At 38.3% G+C, this 20,738-nt stretch overlaps 1 protein-coding gene across 7 annotated transcripts in view; it reads left to right on the forward strand.

The window, feature by feature from the left end:
- The window catches only part of VTI1A (vesicle transport through interaction with t-SNAREs 1A), a 389,946-nt gene that overhangs the window by 203,869 nt on the left and 165,339 nt on the right, over positions 1–20,738 (forward strand). For 5 of the 7 annotated variants that reach the window (XM_074382882.1, XM_074382883.1, XM_003922196.4 and 2 more), the window contains 2 exons: positions 15,454–15,524; positions 16,171–16,232. In XM_074382882.1, coding sequence (XP_074238983.1) covers positions 15,454–15,524; positions 16,171–16,232 — 133 coding nt within the window. Of the gene's footprint in view, positions 1–15,453; positions 15,525–16,170; positions 16,244–20,738 lie in introns of those variants that run through there. The other 2 variants (XM_074382886.1, XM_074382887.1) reach the window with 1 other exon arrangement.

Consider the following 20,738-nt stretch of genomic DNA (forward strand, 5'->3'; position numbering starts at 1 on the left):
TAATCTGGCATTTCTCCCCATGTTATCCCTCCCCAAGTTCCTACCCTTCACTGTCCCTCCCCTAGTCCCTCCCAACAGACCTCAGTGTGTGATGCTCCCCTCCTTGTGTCCTTGTGTTCTCATTGTTCAACACCCGCCTATGAGTGAGTACATGCAGTGTTTGATTTTATGTTCTTATGTCAGTTTGCTGAGAATGATGGTTTCCAGATTGATCCATGTCCCTACAAAGGACACGAACTCATTGTTTTTTATGGCTGCTTAGTATTCCATGGTGTATATGTGCCACATTTTCCCTGTCCAGTTTATTGTCGATGGGCATTTCAGTTGGTTTCAGGTCTTTGCTATTGTAAGCAGTGCCGCTATGAACATATGTGTGCATGTGTCTTTATAGTAATAGAACGATTTATAATCCTTTGGATATATACCCAGTAATGGGATTGCTGGGTCAAATGGAATTTCTATTTCTAGGCCCTTAAGGAATTGCCACACACTATTCCACAATGGTTGAACTAATTAACACTCCCACTGACAGTGTAAAAGTGTTCCTGTTTCTCCACATCCTCTCCACCATCTGTTGTCTCCAGATTTTTTAATGATCGCCATTCTAACTGGCGAGAGATGGTATCTCAATGTGGTTTTGATTTGCATTTCTCTAATAACTAGTTATAATGAGCATTTTTTCATATGTTTTTTGGCCTCATATATGTCTTCTTTTGCAAAGTATCTGTTCATATCCTTTGCCCACTTTTGAATGGGCTTTTTTTGTTTTTTTTTTGTTTTTTTTTTTGTTTTTTTTTTGAGACGGAATTTCGCTCTTGTTACCCAGGCTGGAGTGCAATGGCGCAATCTCGGCTCACCGCAACCTCCGCCTCCTGGGTTCAAGCAATTCTCCTGCGTCAGCCTCCTGACTAGCTGGGATTACAGGCAAGCGCCACCATGCCCAGCTACTTTTTTGTGTTTTTAGTAGAGACGGGGTTTCACCATGTTGACCAGGATGGTCTCCATCTCTCGACCTCGTGATCCACCCGCCTCGGCCTCCCAAAGTGCTGGGATTACAGGCTTGAGCCACCGCGCCCGGCTGTTTGTTTTTTTCTTGTAGATCTGTTTTAGTTCCTATTCGGCCATCTTGTCCAGGGTCCTAGAAATGTAACTTCTTGGCTGGCGTGGTGGCTCAGGCCTGTAATCCCAACACTTTGGGAGGGTGAGGCAGGCAGATCACTAGGTCAAGAGATTGAGACCATCATGGCCAACATGGTGAAACCCTGTCTCTACTAAAAAATATAAAAGTTAGCTGGGCATGGTGGTGCACACCTGCAATCCCTGCTACTCAGGAGGCTGAGGCAGGAGAATTGCTTGAACCTGGGAGGCGGAGGTTGGAGCCGAGATTGCATCACTGCACCCCAACCTGGCAACACAGCGAGACTCTGTCTCAAAAAAGAAAAAAGAAGGCAACTTCCTGGGTCCACCTACCCCACACACACCTACTGAATTAGAAATTGTGAATTCAGGTTCCAGCAATCTGTGTTTAAACAATCTGGCCCTTTCATTTTTCAATTGATTTATGCATTATCTACTTCCTCAAAAAAATTTGAAGTATCTTACTATAGATGATCAAGTAGGCATATCAAGAGCAGAAAAAATTAACCCAGAACAAAAGATAGAAGCCAAGGGGTAAAGAGGTGTGTGCATGTGTGGTGGGGTGGGGCAGGGGTGGCAGGGCTCCATGAAGACCTAGAGAAATGCTTTAACAATCAAGGATTAAACTCACCCAGGGCTTCAGACCAAAACATGTTGGATTGCATAGCTTACATCAGTCACTGGTATAAAATGAATTCTGCCCTGTACTGTCAAAAGAAAATGTTTTTAATTAGGAAGGAAAGAAAGTGTAATGGTGGTCTTTGAAAAAGAAAAACTAAGAAATATGACGAATCTTGTTCTTGAAAGCAGCCTAAAACTGTATAGATATATTCCTTTTTTCATAATTTAAATAAATCTTTTGAGTACCAAAGGCCCAGAACTAAAGGGATAAAGATCAGTCCCAGGGCCAGGCATGTTGGACTAGAAAATGTTGAAGAATGAAGGCCAGTGGCCCATAAGAAGGCACTTGACATGACTGACAGACTTCCTTTTTTTTTTTTTTTTTTTTTTTTTTTGAGATGGAGTCTTGCTTTGTCACTCATGCTGGAGTGTAGCAGTGCAATCTTGACTCACTGCAACCTCCACCTTCTGGGTTCAAGCAATTCTCCTGCCTCAGCTCCCTCAGTAGCTGGGATTATAGGTGCATGACACCACACCTGGCTAATTATTTTCATATTTTTAGTAGAAACAGGGTTTCACCATGTTGGTGGGGCTGGTCTCAAACTCCTGACCTCATGATCCGCCCACCTCAGCCTCCCAAAGTGCTGGGATTACAGGCATGAGCCACCACACCCAGCCGACTGACAGACATTTTTTAAAGTGTACATGTCTGTGCTCCTTATCCAGGGAATTAGTGAGCCTACAATAAGGGCTGCACAACTCTGTTTATTAAACATTTCCTAGATGATTCTGGTACACACTAGCAAATGTGAATCTTTGCCTGAGTCTGTGACCTTCAAATTGCCATCATCTCACTTAGGTCTTTAAAGCAAATACATGCAGAAAATCTGAGAATGAGAGCACTAGCTAGAAGCTGAAAAGTGGAGAACTCAAAAAATTACCATTTGTCAAGTTTCTGTTGTCAACTGAGAAAAAGTCCCAGTGCTGTAGACCCAGGATAGCAAATGGGTCTTACCCACTTTGCCAACCATGACCAGCTGCTTGACTGCCTGGGGCGTTTCAAGGAGAGAGTGTGTTGCAAGTTGTGTTCAGGGCACTGTGATTGATTGATGATACCTGCCAGCTGTTTGGTGTTTAGGAGATGTGGCATGCATGACATAGGTTTGTTGACCTTATTCTCAGGGTTATATAACTGAATAGAAGAAATGATATTTTGTTGAAAAATTCAATAAACTGACCTACCTCTCTGAATTTTTCTTTCCAAACCTTAAAAAAAACAAAAAACAAACAAACAAAAAAAACAGGATCTTTCTCTGTTGCTCAAGCTGGTCTAGAAAGCTTGGGCTCAAGCAATCCTCCTGCCTCAGCCTCCTGAGTGACTAGGGATATACAGGAGCATACCACAAGTGGCTAATTTTTTTTTTTTTTTTGAGAGACAGGATGTCCCTCCATTGCCCAGGCTTATCTCAAACTCCTGGGCTCAAGTGATCCTTGATCTGCCTCAGCCTCCCAAAGTGCTCGGATTATAGGCATGAGCCACCACCAGTCTATAAACTTTATTTCTCAAATTTTAAGACACCTTTAATGTCAGTCTTCTCACTTTCGTAATTTTCCCTTCTCATGATTTCCTACCAGATATTTCTTGAATGTTAATCATCCTTGATATGGTTTGGACCTTTGTTCACACAAAAATCTTAGGTTCAATTTTTAACCCCCCATGTTGGAGCTGGGACCTGGTGGGAGGTGATTGGATTGGATCATGGGAGTGGTCTCTCATGGTTTAGTGCCATCCCGTCAGTGCCGGTCTCATAATAGCAAGTGAATTATCACAATATCAGATTGTTTAAAAGTGGATAGCACCTTCCCCTCACTTTCTTGATTCTGCTCCTGCCATGTAAGCCATGCCTGTCCCCACTTGGCTTTCTGCCATGACTTAAAGCTCCCTGAAGCCTCCCCAGAAGGAGAAGCCACTGTTCTTCCTGTTACAACATGCAGAACCATGAGACAGTTAAATCTCTTTCCTGTCTCAGGGGTTTACTTTACAGCAATGTGAGAACAGATTAACACAGTCCTTTAGGCAAAAACTTTGTGTTTCTTACAGCTCAGATATAGCAGCCTCTATGTGTAAGGCCCGTTCTCTTCCTGTATCCATTGTCCTGTTTTTCAGGCGTAGTAACTTTACCTTTTCCATCTATTCAGTGTATCTATAGTTTCTTCTCCTATTTTAACCTAGATATCTTCTTTCTTTCTGTGTACTCAGAAGAGTGAAGACATATAAAAATACTATGTAAAACATAACATTTTAAATTTATGAGTCAGTGTAAACATTTGTCCAGGCTTTGAGTTGGGGCACAAATCAGATTTTTTTTTTTTTTTAGTATAAGAGGTATAAGAAGACAATAGGCCAGACGCAGTGGTTCACTCCTATAATCCCAGCACTTTGGGAGTCCAAGGCAGATGGATCACAAGATTAAGAGATCGAGACCATCCTAGCCAGCATGGTGAAACTCCATCTCTACTAAAAATACAAAAATGAGCCGGGCATGGTGGCGTGTGCCGGTAGTCCCAGCTACTCGGGAAGCTGAGGCAGGAGAATTGCTTGAACCTGGGAGGTAGAGGTTGCAGTGAGCTGAGATCACACCATTGCACTGAGCCTGGTGACAGAGCAAGACTCTGTCTAAGAAAAAGGAGAAGAAAAATACAGTAACTTCAACTTCTTCCAGATGAGTTCTAAATATTTTATATGAATCAAAAATATTCTCTGCCACCCCCCCATCTCACACATACATAATACATACAAATTAAATCAAAATGGATCAAAGACCTAAGTCTAAGAACATAAACTATAAAACCCTTAGAAGAAAATATAGGGACAAACCTTCATGGCATGAAGTTGGATAAAGTTGGCAGTGGATTCTTAGGGATGACACCAAAAGTATAAGCAACAGAAGAAAAATACAGATTAGACTTTATGAACGTTGAAAACTTTTATATATCAAAGAACAGTATATTGTGTGTGTGTGTGTGTTTGTGTGTGTGTGAGTGTGCCTTAAAACTGAACAACAAAAAAAGTTTAGTATTAGGATGCCTTGTCCTCTACATTGTGACACATGTTTGTTTTGTTTTTAATTTGTTTTGGTTGTTGTTAATGCAAAGATCAAAGGCCTAGGAGTCAGGAGACAGGATCATGGTTGCGGCTCTGTGGGTAATTAGCAATATTTCTTGGGTGATCTTGGAGATCTCCACCTCCCAACTTCCTGCATTCTAGTTTGTTCATTTTCTCAATTACTTTTTTTTTTTTTTTTCCAAGAGACAGGGTCTCTCTCTGTCACCCAGACTAGAGTGCAGTGGGGCAGTCCATAGCTCACTGCAGCTCAATCTCCTGACTTCAAGTGATCCTCCTGCCTCAGCCTCCTGAGTAGCTGATACCACAGGCATGCCTCGACACGCCCAGCTAATTTTTACTTTTTCAAGAGATGGTGATCTCACTATGTTGCCTGGGATGGTCTCAATCTCCTGGCCTCAAGTGATCCTCCCAGCTCAGCCTCCAAAAACTGGTATTCATAGCATGAACCACCATGCCCAGCTCATTTGCACCGTTACTTTTACTGCCCACATTTGTTCTAAAAATTTTTTATTCTATTCTTATAAATGTATAAAGGACTTGACCGTATTTTTAAGTTGAGTGGTTCCAATGAACAAAAATTTCATGAGCACCCGCATATGCCCTCTACTGCCTCTTAAAATGCAGCATATACCAAGAAGGAGACATGGCCTCATCTTTAAAGTCATTTAGAGTCTAATGGAAAATAACATTTAAGCAAGGAGTAACAAACATCTATTCCTTCGGCAGCCAAGCAGAGAGCTGAAATGAGTGAAACAAGCCAGTAGGGAGGTGACAAACTGGATAGAACCTGGCTCTTCTAAAGAGAGAAACCGTAACTCGGTTCCAGCCTGTGTTTACCAAGTGGGAATGGGAACTCAGTGTTGCCAGATATTCCAAATTTCAAAAGAAACTAGAAGTTTATCATTTTATATGAAACCTCCTGTTGAAAAAAATTTTTGTTGTGATTGCCAACTGGCTCAAAAATGCTTAAAATAGTGTTCATAAAAGCAAAACACGTTTGCTAGCCACATAAGTCCTGTGGTCCATCCAATAGTGACTTCTCAAATAAACAGATAATTAAAAAGCTATACATTCAGTGATAGCAATGTGTGCAGAGTTCACAAAGAGTACAGATAGTGATTAACTCAGCTCAGAACGATTTCTAAAAAGCCTTTCTAATTACTTTCTAGTCACTTCTCAATTCTTTAAGCACTTTTTGTTTTTTTAGAATGAGTAATGCATTTACCCTGGAGAGCTGGATGACGCTGAACACGTCTCCCTTGTCTGTTAAGTAAATACTTGTTTGGTAAATTCCACAAGTGAGCCTTTGGAATGTGTTTTGACAGTTTTGCCCATTCAGGTTTTCTGCTGCTTCATCTCCTGGTTTTTTACAGGCTTTATTGAATTGTGAAAAAGGGATGTCCTTCCTGCTGCTCGAGTCTCATTTTATAGAATAGAATGGATTCATTCTCGGTTTTTGAATGGAACTGTAATTAACATGGTTCCTTTTGTTTAACAACCTCAATTTACATAGTACCTGCTCATTCCCGAGCATCATTACTGGTAGCACAGCTTCACTGACTGATGTCTGAGGGCTCTGGGAATAGTGTTTGTTAATTATCTGCAGCAAACTAGGTAACTAAGGGGAGGTTCTGCTACTATGACTTTGATGAAAGTAGCACTGATGATTTTTTTAATTGCTTAATGATAGATTTGATCATCTTAAAGCAAAATAGAATACATACTCAGCTGCTGAGAAGGTAGTGTTAACTCATAATTGCTTAAACATACACACACACACACACACACACACACACACACACACACACAGAGGCATGGTCTTTCACTGTATTTCTTTAAGAACACATTAAGTTTACTTTTAGTTGATATGAATGTACAATTTTTTAATAATGTCATCATCAAAGTGCCTGTAAATATTTTATAGTACATAGTAAATGCTAATGTCCTCAGAGACCAAGCAGGCTACTGTAGGTAGCAATCTAATGTTGAGGACTTAGGCAAAATGGAAACAATATGATCTGCTTAAAAGCATTTAAGTTTCTGTTTTTTTGGGTTTTTAAAAACTTTATTCTCGGGGCAGGATGAGAATACGTCTATGAACCTAATTTGGCCTCATGTTCTAGTTTGCTTATATGCTCTATGGAGAAAAAGAGTCATTCAGTGTTTAGAGTCACTGAATTCTTTTATTTATTTATTTATTTTGACATGGAGTCTCACTCTGTCGCACAGGCTGGAGTGCAGTGAGTGTCGTGATCTCAGCTCACTGCAACCTGTGCCTCCTGGGTTCAAGTGATTCTCCTGCCTCTGTCTCCCGAGTAGATGCGACTACAGGCACACGCCACCATGCCCAGTTAATTTTTGTATTTGTAGTAGAGATGATGGGGTTTCACCATGTCGACCAGGATAATCTCAATCTCTTGACCTTGTGATCCACCCACCTCAGCCTCCCAAAAGTGCTGGGATTAGCCACCGTGCCCAGCCTGAGTTCTAATATTTTAAAGCCAGAAGGGACACTAAAGATCATCTAGTTTAAGACTCATTTTACATTTAAGGAAACTGAGGCCCAGAGAAAGGAAATGTTTTACCTAAATTAAACCCCAAGTGAATACTTCTTGATTTCTTTGAGTGAGTCTTAAAGACAAGAGAATTTGGAGATCATTTTAGAGATGGTTGTATTTCCTCATTCTCCAATACAGTGGTCACTAATCACATGTAGGTACTGAGCACTTGAAATGTGGATAGTGCTATTGAGAAACTAAAGTCTTATTTTATTTTATTAATTTAAGTTTAAATAGCCCCATGTAGCTAGTGGATACTGTATTATATTGGAGAAACTCAGAAATTCAGGCTTTTATCCCTAATTTATTACAGCCTACCTTAAATAAATATGCCACTTTACATACAAGTCAAGAGCCAGTCAACAGTATACTTCTGTTTACCTCCTCTTCATCTTTTGTGCCATGGTTTTCATACATTTTGCTTCTGCATATATTATCACTATTTTTATTTTAAACAGTTAATTAGTTTGAAAGAATATAAGAGAAAAATGCTTTTATTTATTTATTTATTTATTTATTTATTTATTTATTTATTTTGAGACAGGGCCTGTCTCTGTCAGCCAAGCTGGAGTGCAGTGGTGCAATCTCGCCTCACTGCAACCTCCGCCTCCTGGGTTCACCTGATTCTCCCACATCAGCCTCCCGAATAGCTGGGACTACAGGCATGTGCCACCATGCATGGCTAAGGTTTTGTGTGTTTTGGTAGCTATGGGGTTTCACCAAGTTGGCCAGGCTGGTCTCAAACTCCTGACCTCAAGTGATCTGCCCTCCTCAGCCTTCCAAAGTGCTGAGATTATAGGCGCACACCACCACCTGGCTAATTTTTGTATTTTTTAGTAGAGACAAGAGTTTTGCCATGTTGGTCAGGCTGATCAGAACTCTTGGCTTCAAGTAATCCACCCACCTCAGCCTCTCAGAGTGCTGAGATTATAGGCATGAGCTACCGCGCCTGGCCTGCTTTTGTGTTTATCCACAGATTTACCGTTTCCATTGTTCAGCATTCTTTCTTGTACATTTGGGTTTCCATCTAGTGTGATTTCCCTTCAGCCGGAATAATTTCCCTTAACATTACCTGCAGCTTACTTCTGTTGGGTAATACTTTTTGGTTATCAAAAAATATCTTTATTTCACCTGGATTTTTGTAGGCTTTTATTGCTGGATATGGAATAATAGAATGACCTTTTATTTTTTCTTTTAGCACCTTAGAACGTTGTTCCATTGTGTGTTTGTATTGTCTCTAATGAAAATTCAGCCTCATTCTTATTATTGCTCTCCTGAATGTATCTTTTGTTCCACTGTTAAGATTTTTTTTTTTTTTTTTTTTTTTTTTTGAGATGAAGTGTTGCTCTGTCACCCAAGCTGGAGTAGAGTCACGCAGTCTCAGCTCACTGCAACCACTTCCTCCTGGGTTCAAGTAGTTCTCCTGCCTCAGTCTCCTGAGTAGAGTAACTGGGACTACAGGCGCCCACCACCATGCCCAGCTGATTTTTGTATGTTTAGTAGAGATGGGATTTCACCATGTCGGCCAGGCTGGTCTTGAACTCCTGACCTCAGGTGATCTGCCTGCCTTGGCCTCCCAAAGTGCTGGGATCTGCAACCAGCCAAGATTTTAAATTTATCTTTAGTTTTCAGAAATTTGACTATGAGATAACTAGGTATGTTTTTTATTGTATTTCTCTTGCTCAGAGGTTGTTAAGCTTCTTTGGTATGTGGATTAGCTTTTTTAAAAAATACAAATTGGAAAAGTTTGACAGTTCTTCAGATATTTATTCCATACTATTTTTTGTCTCTAATAATCTCTTTTTCTGAGAATCTTATTAGATTCTCATGTATGGAAGACCACCTGTTATGATCTCACAAGTTATTGATACTGTGTTTATTTTTTTTAACTTTTTTTCTCCTTCAGTTTAGATAGTTTCTATTAATTATATTTATGTTCAGTGATCTTTTATTCTATAGTAAAGGATATTCTATCTGGTACATGTAGTGAATTAATTTTAATTTTTTTTTCACTTGAATTTTATTTGGTTTCTTTTTAGAGTTTCCATTTGTTTCTTGATAAACTCTTACCTTCAGCAATTATGTTTATCTTTTCTTACAAATTCTTTAACACAATTATAATAGTTCTAAAATCTTTGTCTGCTAACAGTAGTGACTAGAATCTATTGGCCTACTCATATAGACTGTATTTTTCTCTTGATGAATATTCTTTCATGCCTTTTGGCATTTCATAATTGTATGGTATTCCACACATTGTATAAAAAAGAACAAGAAAATCTGAAATATAACATCCTGGGTTTGTTTTCCTCTAAAAACATTTTACTCTATCTTGTATTTAGATAATAGAAGGATCAGTTTCTTCCAAAAGTTGAGTTGGTGCTGAGCTGAAGCTGTAGTAAGATTGGATTCATCTGTGATTAGCGTACTCCAACCTGTGTTTATGCCACTTCTTAGAACAAACAAACAAAACATATTGTCAGTGTTTGAGCTGGGAGTTGATTGATATGCAGTTTCATATATTTTTAAATTCACCTTTAGATTCAACTCTGACAGCGTCTTAAAACATAAGCACACAAGAATGTGTGGGAATATGTGATTTCTCTTTACCGACCAGCTCCTTCTTTATTGCCTCTTATTTGGCAAATATGAATATTTAGGGAGAAATAACAGACCAAGCAATTTGTTTTTGTGTTTAGAGTTCATCTAGATTCCATTCTGTTTTGTAAGGCTACATCATCATTTAATGCCTAATGATTTCTCTCATCCCTATAAATTCCATTTATGTCAGGCTCATTCTCAGAACAGGCACCTATGTCAAAGTTGGTATCAAAGTTGCCACAACTGTTTGCTCACACATGAAGTACTTGTTTCTCTCTAGAATTCATCAGAGCTTTTTCTCATCTACTTACTTCTCCAGGAAAGTTTGGTAACTATTTTGTCTGGGTTTTTCTTGTTTCCTTGGGAATGGCCATTTGCATCTTTCTATGGCATCTTTCTACATCCTAACTGGAAACAGAAGTTCCTCACATGCCTTAGGTTGTCAAATAATGAAAGATGTTGAAGAACTCTTTTCCATTGTCCTGTTTTTCCAGGTATCAGAAATTCAAAAGACTCTTCAAGCCTGAGTAACATCAGTATAGAAGATAACCTAGCTATTCAGGGTGTGATTACAGAGGCAGTGCCCAGGAAGTTTGGCTAAAATGCCAAAGAGGGACTGACCCAACCACTCCATGGTCAGATCCCTCCTGAGAAAGCTGTATGTGAATCTATCCCTCTGCTTCCTGAAGCAGCAAGTTTTCTACCTTTATTAGACTAACTGGCCAGAAGTTCCCAAGTCCTGTTCAAAATTCAGTGCTCCAAATTGTTAGGAAGCATCACTTCAAGTTTTTTCATCTGTCTGATTGGTGTTCTGCAATACACATATGAAAACACACGCTTCAGCATAGCTCTTTTGCAGAACTCCTGCATTTCACAAAAGTTCCTATATGCAAACAACAGTGGTATAACTGTGAATGCCTTCCACCTGCCACTAACATTGCTGGTGAAGTTTTCAACTGCCAGAAGATAACCTTATTTTCTCTTAGTTCTTTAAGGAAGGCCCAACTTGCTGTTTTCACTTGTTAAGATAATTTGTTGGAAACCACATTCTTAACAAAGTTTATTAAAAGAAAATTAAATAAATATAGGTGTGCTGAGGATAATCACTATCTTCTGGAGAGTGTCCCCTGTGTAGCATAATGCTTTTTAAAAAATATTTAATTTTAAATATTTTAAATATTTAGAGTGTATCAAATGGGATATTTCCTGGTGAATTAGATTTGAGGCTCCTTCCCTTTCAGCCAGTTTATAACATGATGTGAGCTTCATTGAGTCCTGATTTCTTATAGAGAATATTTTAAACTGCTCACCTCCAAAATACAGGTCTAATAAGTTTTTTTTTAAGTGTTTATTCATGTTAGTCTTATGACAGACTTACCCTGTTGTTCCGATGGCATTATTATTTTATGAGTGAAGAGACATGATGCTTTCAGTGATATAAGCTCTTCAAATGAAGTCTTATTTTCATGATGTCAGGCCAGTCCTTCAGGAAGCATGTTGCTAGATTTGAAGTTGTCTGCTTCTTTCTCTATTTCATTACAGGGCAGGAAAGTATTCAATGCCTATTGTGTATATCTTCCAAAAGATTGGAGAGTAAAGGAAATGTTAGCCAAAAACCCTTTTGCACATGTGTTTTCCTATAAAAAGGGAGCTATGGATCAAGGATATGACTGATTCTGGATAACTGTAAAAACAAAAATTCATGTGTTTGAGAGCTCTACTCCCAGGATGATTCCCAAGACCCCTGTGGAAAGGAGAGAAGTACAGGAAGGAACTCTTCCTTCCGGGAATTCATTTATCATGCTCATACTGGCATGTAGAATTCCAGCATACAGCATCAGTTTTTATTTCTTGTTACAGTTCCCATTGTTTCTTAATCTCAAGAAGACCCTTGCAGTCAACAAGTACAATATTCATAAAATTTATGTTTTCTCAAATTACTTCAAGAGCAGCAGTATGGCCATTCTATTCTTAAGGCACTATGGAAGTTAAAGAACTGAAAATTTAAATATTACATCTGCCGTTGCCTTAGGCCGCTGAGCTAGTGTTCTTTCTTTTTTGGTGTTTTTGGTGAATGCTTACATCTTAAGTTAAATTATTCAAGAAAAATAAACCTAACAATGTTTCTAATTATTTAATGAAATAATCACAAAACCAAAGATAGTCTGTATTAAAAATAATCCCCTCTAATTTGTTGTCTTGTTTTGGTTTGGTTTGACTAGAAACATGGGCCCCATGATGGAAAAATAAAAACCCAAATAACTTTCTTTACATGAATTATTTGTCATTCCATAATAGTAATCATTGTGATATATTTGGCCTGAAATTTTCTTTAGTAGAACCTTAAAATGGGAGACAGCACGAAAGAAATGAAAAAGAATTGCTTTTCCAACACTGCATGGCCTTTGGGTGTTAAGAGCAGGCGGCAGACCCTGTTGCCAATGTCTTCTCTTGCTAGATGGAGTTAGTACTTGAGATGCTGAGCTATGTCTGGGGAGGCAAGGAGATTGTGGGAGTGGTTTAGAACTCCTGAAAAGACCCAGATCTTCACTTCTTGCTCGTTGATTCCTTCAGCAGCAGACTATAGGTTCCCCTCAGTGAACCTGATAGGATGATGAATCTATTACCTGCTTTCTGATGTTGACTTCTCCAGAGCAAGAATAGGTCACAAACCTTACACATACTTTAACTTTTTTACTTCTTCATTCTTTCCACAGATACCTACTGGGGTTACTATACTGGCCACAGACACAATAGTCATAGCCTATTTCGTCTTTGTTTTTTTATTTTATTTTATTTATTTGAGATGGAGTTTCACTCTTGTTGCCCAGGCTGAAGTGCAATGGAGTGATCTCAGCTCACTGCAACCTCCCAGTCCAGGGTTCAAGTGATTCTCCTGCCTCAGCCTCCCGAGGAGCTGAGATTACAGGCATGTGCCCCCACCCCCGGCTAATTTTGTATTTTTAGTAGAGACGGGGTTTCTCCACATTGGTCAGTCTGGTCTTGAACTCTCAACCTCGGGTGATCCACTCGCCTCAGCCTCCCAAAGTCTTGGAATTTACAGGCTTGAGCCACTGCACCTGACCTCCTCTTTGTTTTAGATTACATGTGATAATATCATCAATCTGAACAGGAGAAAATATGATATAAATGGTATTTTGCTGAAATAATTACAGTGTTCATGGTGCTCATATATATTAAAGGTTTTAAGTGAAAAATGAACTATAATTGCTCTATTATGTTGATAAAAGAAATTCAAGTAAAAGTCGTAACAGCATGACAAAGTTGAATATTGTCATGCAAGAAAAGAAAAAAATTCAGCTTTAGTTGTTTCCCTCTTCTCCATTATTGATATCATCTTCCACTTCTGTGATACTTCCCCTGGGAGCCACATATCTTACCCAATTTTACCTTAAGGGTAAATTGTATGGAGTTAATAATAAAGAGCTGAAATAAGTCTAAGAGAAGCCAATATACTAGGAAAGAATGTTAAAAATTTGTATGCTGTCAAAAATATATTTATGATGGTGTATGTAATTGTTTTTCTATGAGTTAGATTTTCTGTCATTAAGGGACTATGCAGTGCTTTTTCTGATGTGCCTTGAAATGCAAACTCTTCTGTTAACATTTGTCTGTAACTCTTCTGTAACAGTTTTTTAACTGCCTAATCCTCGCTGATGGCATGGAAGTTTCGTGAGTGCAAACACTTGTGGTTTCCTGGCCATATCCCTGGCACTTGTACCTGACACACAGTGGAGACTCAATGATGATTTGCTGAATGCTCTGACTCTTACATTCTACATCATGACATGACTTGTTATGAGACCCTATGGCTTCCACAACATTTTTACTTAGGTTATGTCATTGGACCAACTTGGTGAGAAAGGCAGGATAGGTATTTCATCCTGTGAATAAAATTGCAGTTCAAGTGAGCTACAACAGGACTAAGATAGGAGAATGTCAAAGTCATAATAGTCCATTGGTGTTTTTGTATCAGTCATCATTCAATAAATGCTTATTATTGCTGTAGGCCAGTCACTGTGCTAAATATTGTGACTGAATTACCTTATCAAACTCTTATAACCATCTCATGATATAGTACTATTATTATTATTCTCATTTATGGATAAACTGAGGCACAGTGAAGTTAGCCACACAGCTAGTAAAAGCCGGCGCTGGGATGTTGGCTCAGGCAGTGTGAGTTCACAGCCACAGCTCTCAGTGTTGCCTAACTACTGCTCTATACTTTTAGAGTGTTCTTTTTAAAAAAAGTCTAGCAGTATGTATATGTGAGCCAAATAACTACCATGGTGACATCTTACTGACTTCATTAAATTATTTGTTATTATTATAATAGATGCTTGTTTGAATACTTCTATATGTTAATAAGCCAGAAATTACTGTTATAGGTATGAGTAAAGAGACAATGCAAGAGGGAAAAGGAGAGAGAGATGTAAAACAAGGCAGTCAGACAGGTGGCCAAGATTATACAAGAGGCGGATCAATTGGCATCCTTCTAGTATGGAATAAGGCACCTCCCAGGTAATGGAGAACGAGTCTGAAAATGATTTATTCAAGGCAGCTGGATATTTGTGAGGTCAGGCCCTACCTACTGACTTGTAAAAACGGTCTACAATTGGAGAAGAGACTGCCTAGTGTCAACCAAATGATATGATCATGGCACGGGAAAATGTCATTAGAACTCAGCAGTGTGGCTTTTTAATGAATGTTCTAAATTGCCTATAATAGTACAAAGGTTTCAGAGTTCTGGGGTGAAAACACTGTCTCCAGCATGAGCTCCCCTCAACTACTTGAGAAGGAATGAACCTCACCTTGAGTTGACTCAAGTACCTGCAGCCCCTGATAACACATTAAATGAGCCTTTGCCTTGAAGGAAACAGAAGCCTAAAGATAGTTTCACTACCCATAAGCTACAGTCAGTGAGCGTATGAGGATTATGTATGCAGGGTGAATACACTAAAATTAAAATTGTTCTAAATGGAGTCTGACATACATAGCAAAATGAAAAGGGAAAGGGAGAGCAGAATCATTAACATTACTTACAACCTGTAAAAACCAACAGCTAAATTCCATGATGGCAAAATAGACTAATGGACCTCAGATCTCCTCCACCTTTGCTGATATTTGCTGGTGTGGCCTGGGCAAGACATCACCTCTAAATCATTATTCTCATGTTGGTTATGTTCTACAGGTCAAATATCTAATTATACCTAAGATAAATAAGTAAATTTATCCAATATTGTTTATATTTTTCAAATACATGAATTGAAATATATGTCTGATGTATAATGCATGCTACTTTAACATTTTTATGTCATTTTGGTACTTCTGAAAGTTACTCTCATATGCACTTCAAATCATTTTTCCTTAATCAAATTTTCTCTTTTATAGAGCAAATTGGTCAGGAGATGTTGGAAAACCTTAGTCATGACAGAGAAAAGATACAGCGAGCACGTGAAAGAGTAAGTACAAGTGATACAGTTTTTTCACATATTCAGTAAATGAAGACATAAATGAAAGGCACTGGGACATAAACAATAGCAGTTGGGTAGATGTGAGTATCTAAGGTGAAAGAGGGTATAAGATCTGTGCAAAGTAAAAGAGGCTGAGATGGAGGAAATAGCAGCTGACTCTATGTCTCCATCCTAGAATGCTCCCAGGGGAGTGTTTTAGTTACTTCTTATAGAGGAGATGGTCACTGAGGGAGATTTTGGAGTATGTCCATCCTTTAGAGTGAAAACTGTAAAATTATTGGTGGTCGTCTTTCTGCAGTTCATTTTTGTTAACTTTTTAGGACTTTGAGCATTCATAAGTTGGAGATGAATTACCAAACGTATATGAAACTTTTTCAGCCTGTGCTTTGCTTTTATGTCTGGTTCTAGTACCCAGCTTAAAGCTTCCAGGATTACCTCTCCCATGTCATTCTCCAAATCTAAGAATTTTCCAAGTTTATGTAGCTGTCAGAAATGTATTTATTTTTGTATATCTGAACATTTTTATTGTTTGGATTTTCTATCGTGAAATAAATTGTCGCTTGCCGTGCACTTTAGGAATAATCCAATTGCGTGAACTTTTTGTTTTCTTTTAACATTGCTGTTCTCCTCATAGCTTCGGGAAACAGATGCTAATTTGGGAAAAAGCTCCAGGATTCTGACGGGGATGTTGCGAAGGTAAGAGCAAGGTAGGGACCTATCTTTCTCTCTGTCTCTTTTTTAAAATACTATGTTTTTATTCGATTGCAACAGGACATATTACAGGCTTTTGAGCTTCTGCTCTTAGTACTCTGTGTCAGGACCCTTTTGAAATAACGGAGCACGGATATTAACTCTTGTTTGGACAGGGACACATATTAACATAGATTAAAGAGAAGGCTTGAGCTAGGGGGGTAACCTCAAGCTATGGAAAAAATTAGGGTTAGAAAAGAAGTATTTTTTTATAGCCTGAGGAAGGCCCCATGGCAGGAGCAGGCTGATTTTATTTTCTATTTCGATGGCCTTGTTCTCATGGAGGGAATGCAGACCTGCCATTTTCAGGAGCACTCTTGATATTAGCTTTGTCCTCTGTTGCCTTGTTTTTATTTCTTCAAGTGACGCTGTTTGGGGAAACATTTCTGTTTTATGTATGCACTTAAAGATGATTTATAAAGCATCAAGATTATGTGAATAATATGAATTCATTGAGTTAGCGAACAAACGTTCATGTTTTATATGTGTAACTCAACTTTGATTGACAGAAAATATGCTAAATAGGATGAGAAAATGAATGAATGTAGGTAATGTTCTTCTAAGTACATTCAGCCTAAAATTATTTCACATTCGGAATCTACTAAATAAAAATATCATCTAGCATGACTGTCAGTTTGGAACTGTGCATAAAAAAGTGAACCAACCAGAAACACTGAAAATGGCCTCTGGAATGGCTTAATTAGAATTTTAAAGAAGGAAATCTTTATAGTCGATACTATAGAGACAACCATCTAAAAATAACTGAAATCTTCTCTGATCACATATCCATATACAATAATTTGCTGAAAGTATATTTGCTGTGTTAGAGATTTATTGCATAAGAACCAATCAAATGTCTAGTGATTTGGTCTTCAAGGCTGATAAGATTTTTCTAAGCAGTCTGACCAGTAGCAAGCCTAAAGTTCTTGGGATATTTCCAGCCAAGGCTGGCATAATGTGACATTCCCCCTCCTTTTCTTGAACACCCCCCCCAACTCGGAATCATAAGCCACCAAATTCTCTGATTAAGAGTAATATGTAAATGGCCTAAGAAAAACTCAGAATTCACAGAGAAGGAAAGTGGCGATTGAAAGGAATGCTTCAGTGCCTATAGACAATAAAAAAGAAAGGAAGGGGAGGGGAAAAACCTCTGTTGCTTCCCTGGGAGGGCTCCTGCGTCGTGAGCTGTAACGAATATTCTGCATATGTCTCCATTTTGTCAAATCTTATTAAAGAGTCCTCCTGCTTTATGTCAATTGAGCTGTCTAGAAATCATTCATCATTTTTAGTGTAAAAAAATGCATGTGGTTATTTAAATAATATCATATTAATGTTAAAGTTCAGCTGTCATTTAATGGTATGGTTTAATCAGATGTAGCATTTAGGAAAAATAGTTTATGTGGGCTCTATGTGGCTTTCAGGTTGGCAGATTCAAATAAGGATTTATGGGTTTTGAAACCAATGTATTTCTGTCCATGTTTCTGCTTGATGTACCTCACCCTTTAGTGCAGGACACTGCAGACAGTTATTTCAACAAATAAAGCATCTCCTCAATATTGTGTTTGAATAAATTTGCAAGTCATTTAGAGAGGGTGAAGCACAAACAACTTCTGCAACCTTTGACTGGGCTTTCTATAGGGAAATCATAATAACATGGTTGTTTCAGAAGCCTGCGGAAGAAAATTACTCTGGTGAAATCTACATGGGTTTCTCTTTGTAGGCAAACTCAGTCAATCACTGACTCATCTGCTTTTGGGATGTGTCTAGAGTCTAAACAGAAATAAAAATTCCCAGATGGACATCACCTTGCTACATCTGAACCAAGGGTACTCTTAAGTCCACGTGTTCATATGCATGACAATATTTTTCACTAGGCACAGCTGGGATCTTGGTATCTGCCAGGATATTCAGGTATTTTCAACCAATGCCATAACCTGATAGGGTCTCTGGGGACCAAATGCAGTGGTGGTTTTGTTTAGTTTCTCATTACCATCCCATATGATATACCATGTATTCTGGACCTGGGAAGAGGCACAAACATTTTACCAACCTCTCTGCTTCATTGTTTTGGTTATCTCATAGGAAAGCTCTCTCTAGAGAAGTAGAAGCAGGGTTTATGTCCCAAAGCCTTGTATTGAATGCTCTGATTTTGCTTTCCCTGTTATATCCCTCCCATTCATATGGCTTTTGCTTCCAGCCCTGGTGAGCTTTTATTTCAGAAAGAAAAGCCGCATTCTCTCACTCTTCCTCTTACCAAAACTACATAGCTGTGTTGCGTGTCAACAAGTGCTTCTGATTTAAGAAATGTTATGATATTGAATCATGTGCTCATCTTCACAAATGTAAAAAGAAATGAATGTACTCTTTGTGCAGTGCAAGCATTTACCTGCGTATAACATAAGCTTCATTATTTTCATATGATAAATTCATGTGTCTGAAAATAGTTATATATTCTGTAGTATACCAAACCAAGGAATTGCTTTATTTAAAAGAAAGATTGCAGGTCATTTAAAAAAATTTTTAAACCTTGATTGTTCTTAAATTTGTAAAGTGAACAGAAATGGCTTGGCATGGCTCCTCATTTGAGTCATTTTGCATATGGTCTGTTGTGAAGACAGGTGAAAACTGTTCCATTGGTACCAGGATCTGTGCATATGTCCACTTGATTATCTGTAAAACTCTCCAAAAGCAGATGGGGAAATTGAAATTAGTAAGCAACAAAAATTAAGTTTATAAAATCCAGCAGCCACTAAATAATCATCTACCACTCATGTTTTTTAGTCTTTTATTAATTCGAATAAGGCAAGCATTTATTTCCTTCCTTCTTTCCTTTCTTCTTTTCTTTCTTCTGCTTACTCATTTCCTTAGTAAATATTTAATGTATGTTAGGGCTGGGGATCCTGAAATGAAACCAATTTTATCCTCACTATTTCAGTGTAGTAGAGAACGTATGCATAAAAATGTACTACGGAAACTCACAAAATGAACGGATTCTCAAGGCAGCTGTTGAAGATTCTGCAGCTTCAGTTAGTCCTTGCTGGTCATTAAAAGGGACACCAGAAAAACAAACAACTAATAAAAACCATGAGTTAAATCACTACAAAGCCAATGTGTTTGGAAAAACAGTAGGGAAATAGAAAACAGTTTATGGAATCATGACACTTTTTGAAAAGAACTGAGGTATGTACAAAAAATTGACATATAACATGTAGTTTAGTGAAAAAGCAACTGATTCAACCAAAAAGAAATTACTCTTCATGTAAGCATACCATACAACCAAAAGAAAGAAAACAAAGGAGAAAATTGATTCATTCAGAATTATAATAGTAAAACTCGACATCAGAACGCAGCTATGGCTGATTTCCTGGAAAGTAATTTTTCTTCTATCCTAACATAAGATGGAGAGCTATCTAGAGACAAGCTGTTCATTCCCTAACTCTGTAGACAGAGTTTAAATAAAGTGGAATTCAGATAATAATGAAAATGGTCATGAAACAAATGACCTTTGATGTTGTAACTGGGTCCAAGAAATGGATTTTTTCATTGACTTTCACAAAATTTGATGATTATAATTGGCTGTCTTAAAGTGTCACAGTATCACTGGGAGGTTTAAATGTTTCTCTTCATAGGTATGTATTTATTTGTGTCTTTATGTGTGTTATTTTTTCTATACCTTTGAGCAGAAAGTCTTATTCATTCAAGCTGTTGGCAATCAGTCAAAATAAAAATTAAGATTTTCAAGATTCTGAGTCAGAATAAAAAGAAATCATGACTCTATTTCCTTTTACCTCTGAAGAGTTAATGATTGATCACTGATTGTATATTTATTTCTAAAAGTATATGAAAAATACTTCAGGAATGTAACAAAGTTACTGTTTAAGGGCTCCGCTGACAGAAATTTGCAGGACATGTTACAGCTGTACTTTGGCTTCTCCACTGCATTGCATATGCTGGCAAAGGGCTTATTTTAAAAACGGCATAGGCCAGGTGTGGTGGCTCACACCCATAATCCCAGCACTTTGGGAGGCCAAGGCAGGCAGATCACTTGATGCTAGGAGTTCAAAACCAGCTTGGCCAACATGGTGAAGCCTCGTCTCTACTAAAAAAATAGAAAAAAAAAAGTAGCCGGTTTCAGTAGCTAGTAATCCCAGCTACTTGGGAGGCTGAGGAATGAGAATCGCTTCAGCCTGGGAGGTGACAGCTTGCAGTGAGCCAAGATCGTAGCTCTGCACAATGATCGTAGCCTGGGTGACAGAGTGATACTCCATCTCGGGGGGAAAAAAAAAAAAAGGAAAAGAAAAAAAAGAAATGACATAGATGATTGTTTAACCCATATTCAGTTTGATAATCTCAAATCAAATTATTTCCTCTCTCCCCACACTATCTACATTTGCCCCCAACTATTTACACACACACACACACAGTCAGATTGTTTTCTTCAGAAAGTGAATT

The sequence above is a fragment of the Saimiri boliviensis genome, chromosome 12 (genome assembly GCF_048565385.1).
Source record: "Saimiri boliviensis isolate mSaiBol1 chromosome 12, mSaiBol1.pri, whole genome shotgun sequence".
Classification (NCBI taxonomy): domain Eukaryota; kingdom Metazoa; phylum Chordata; class Mammalia; order Primates; family Cebidae; genus Saimiri; species Saimiri boliviensis.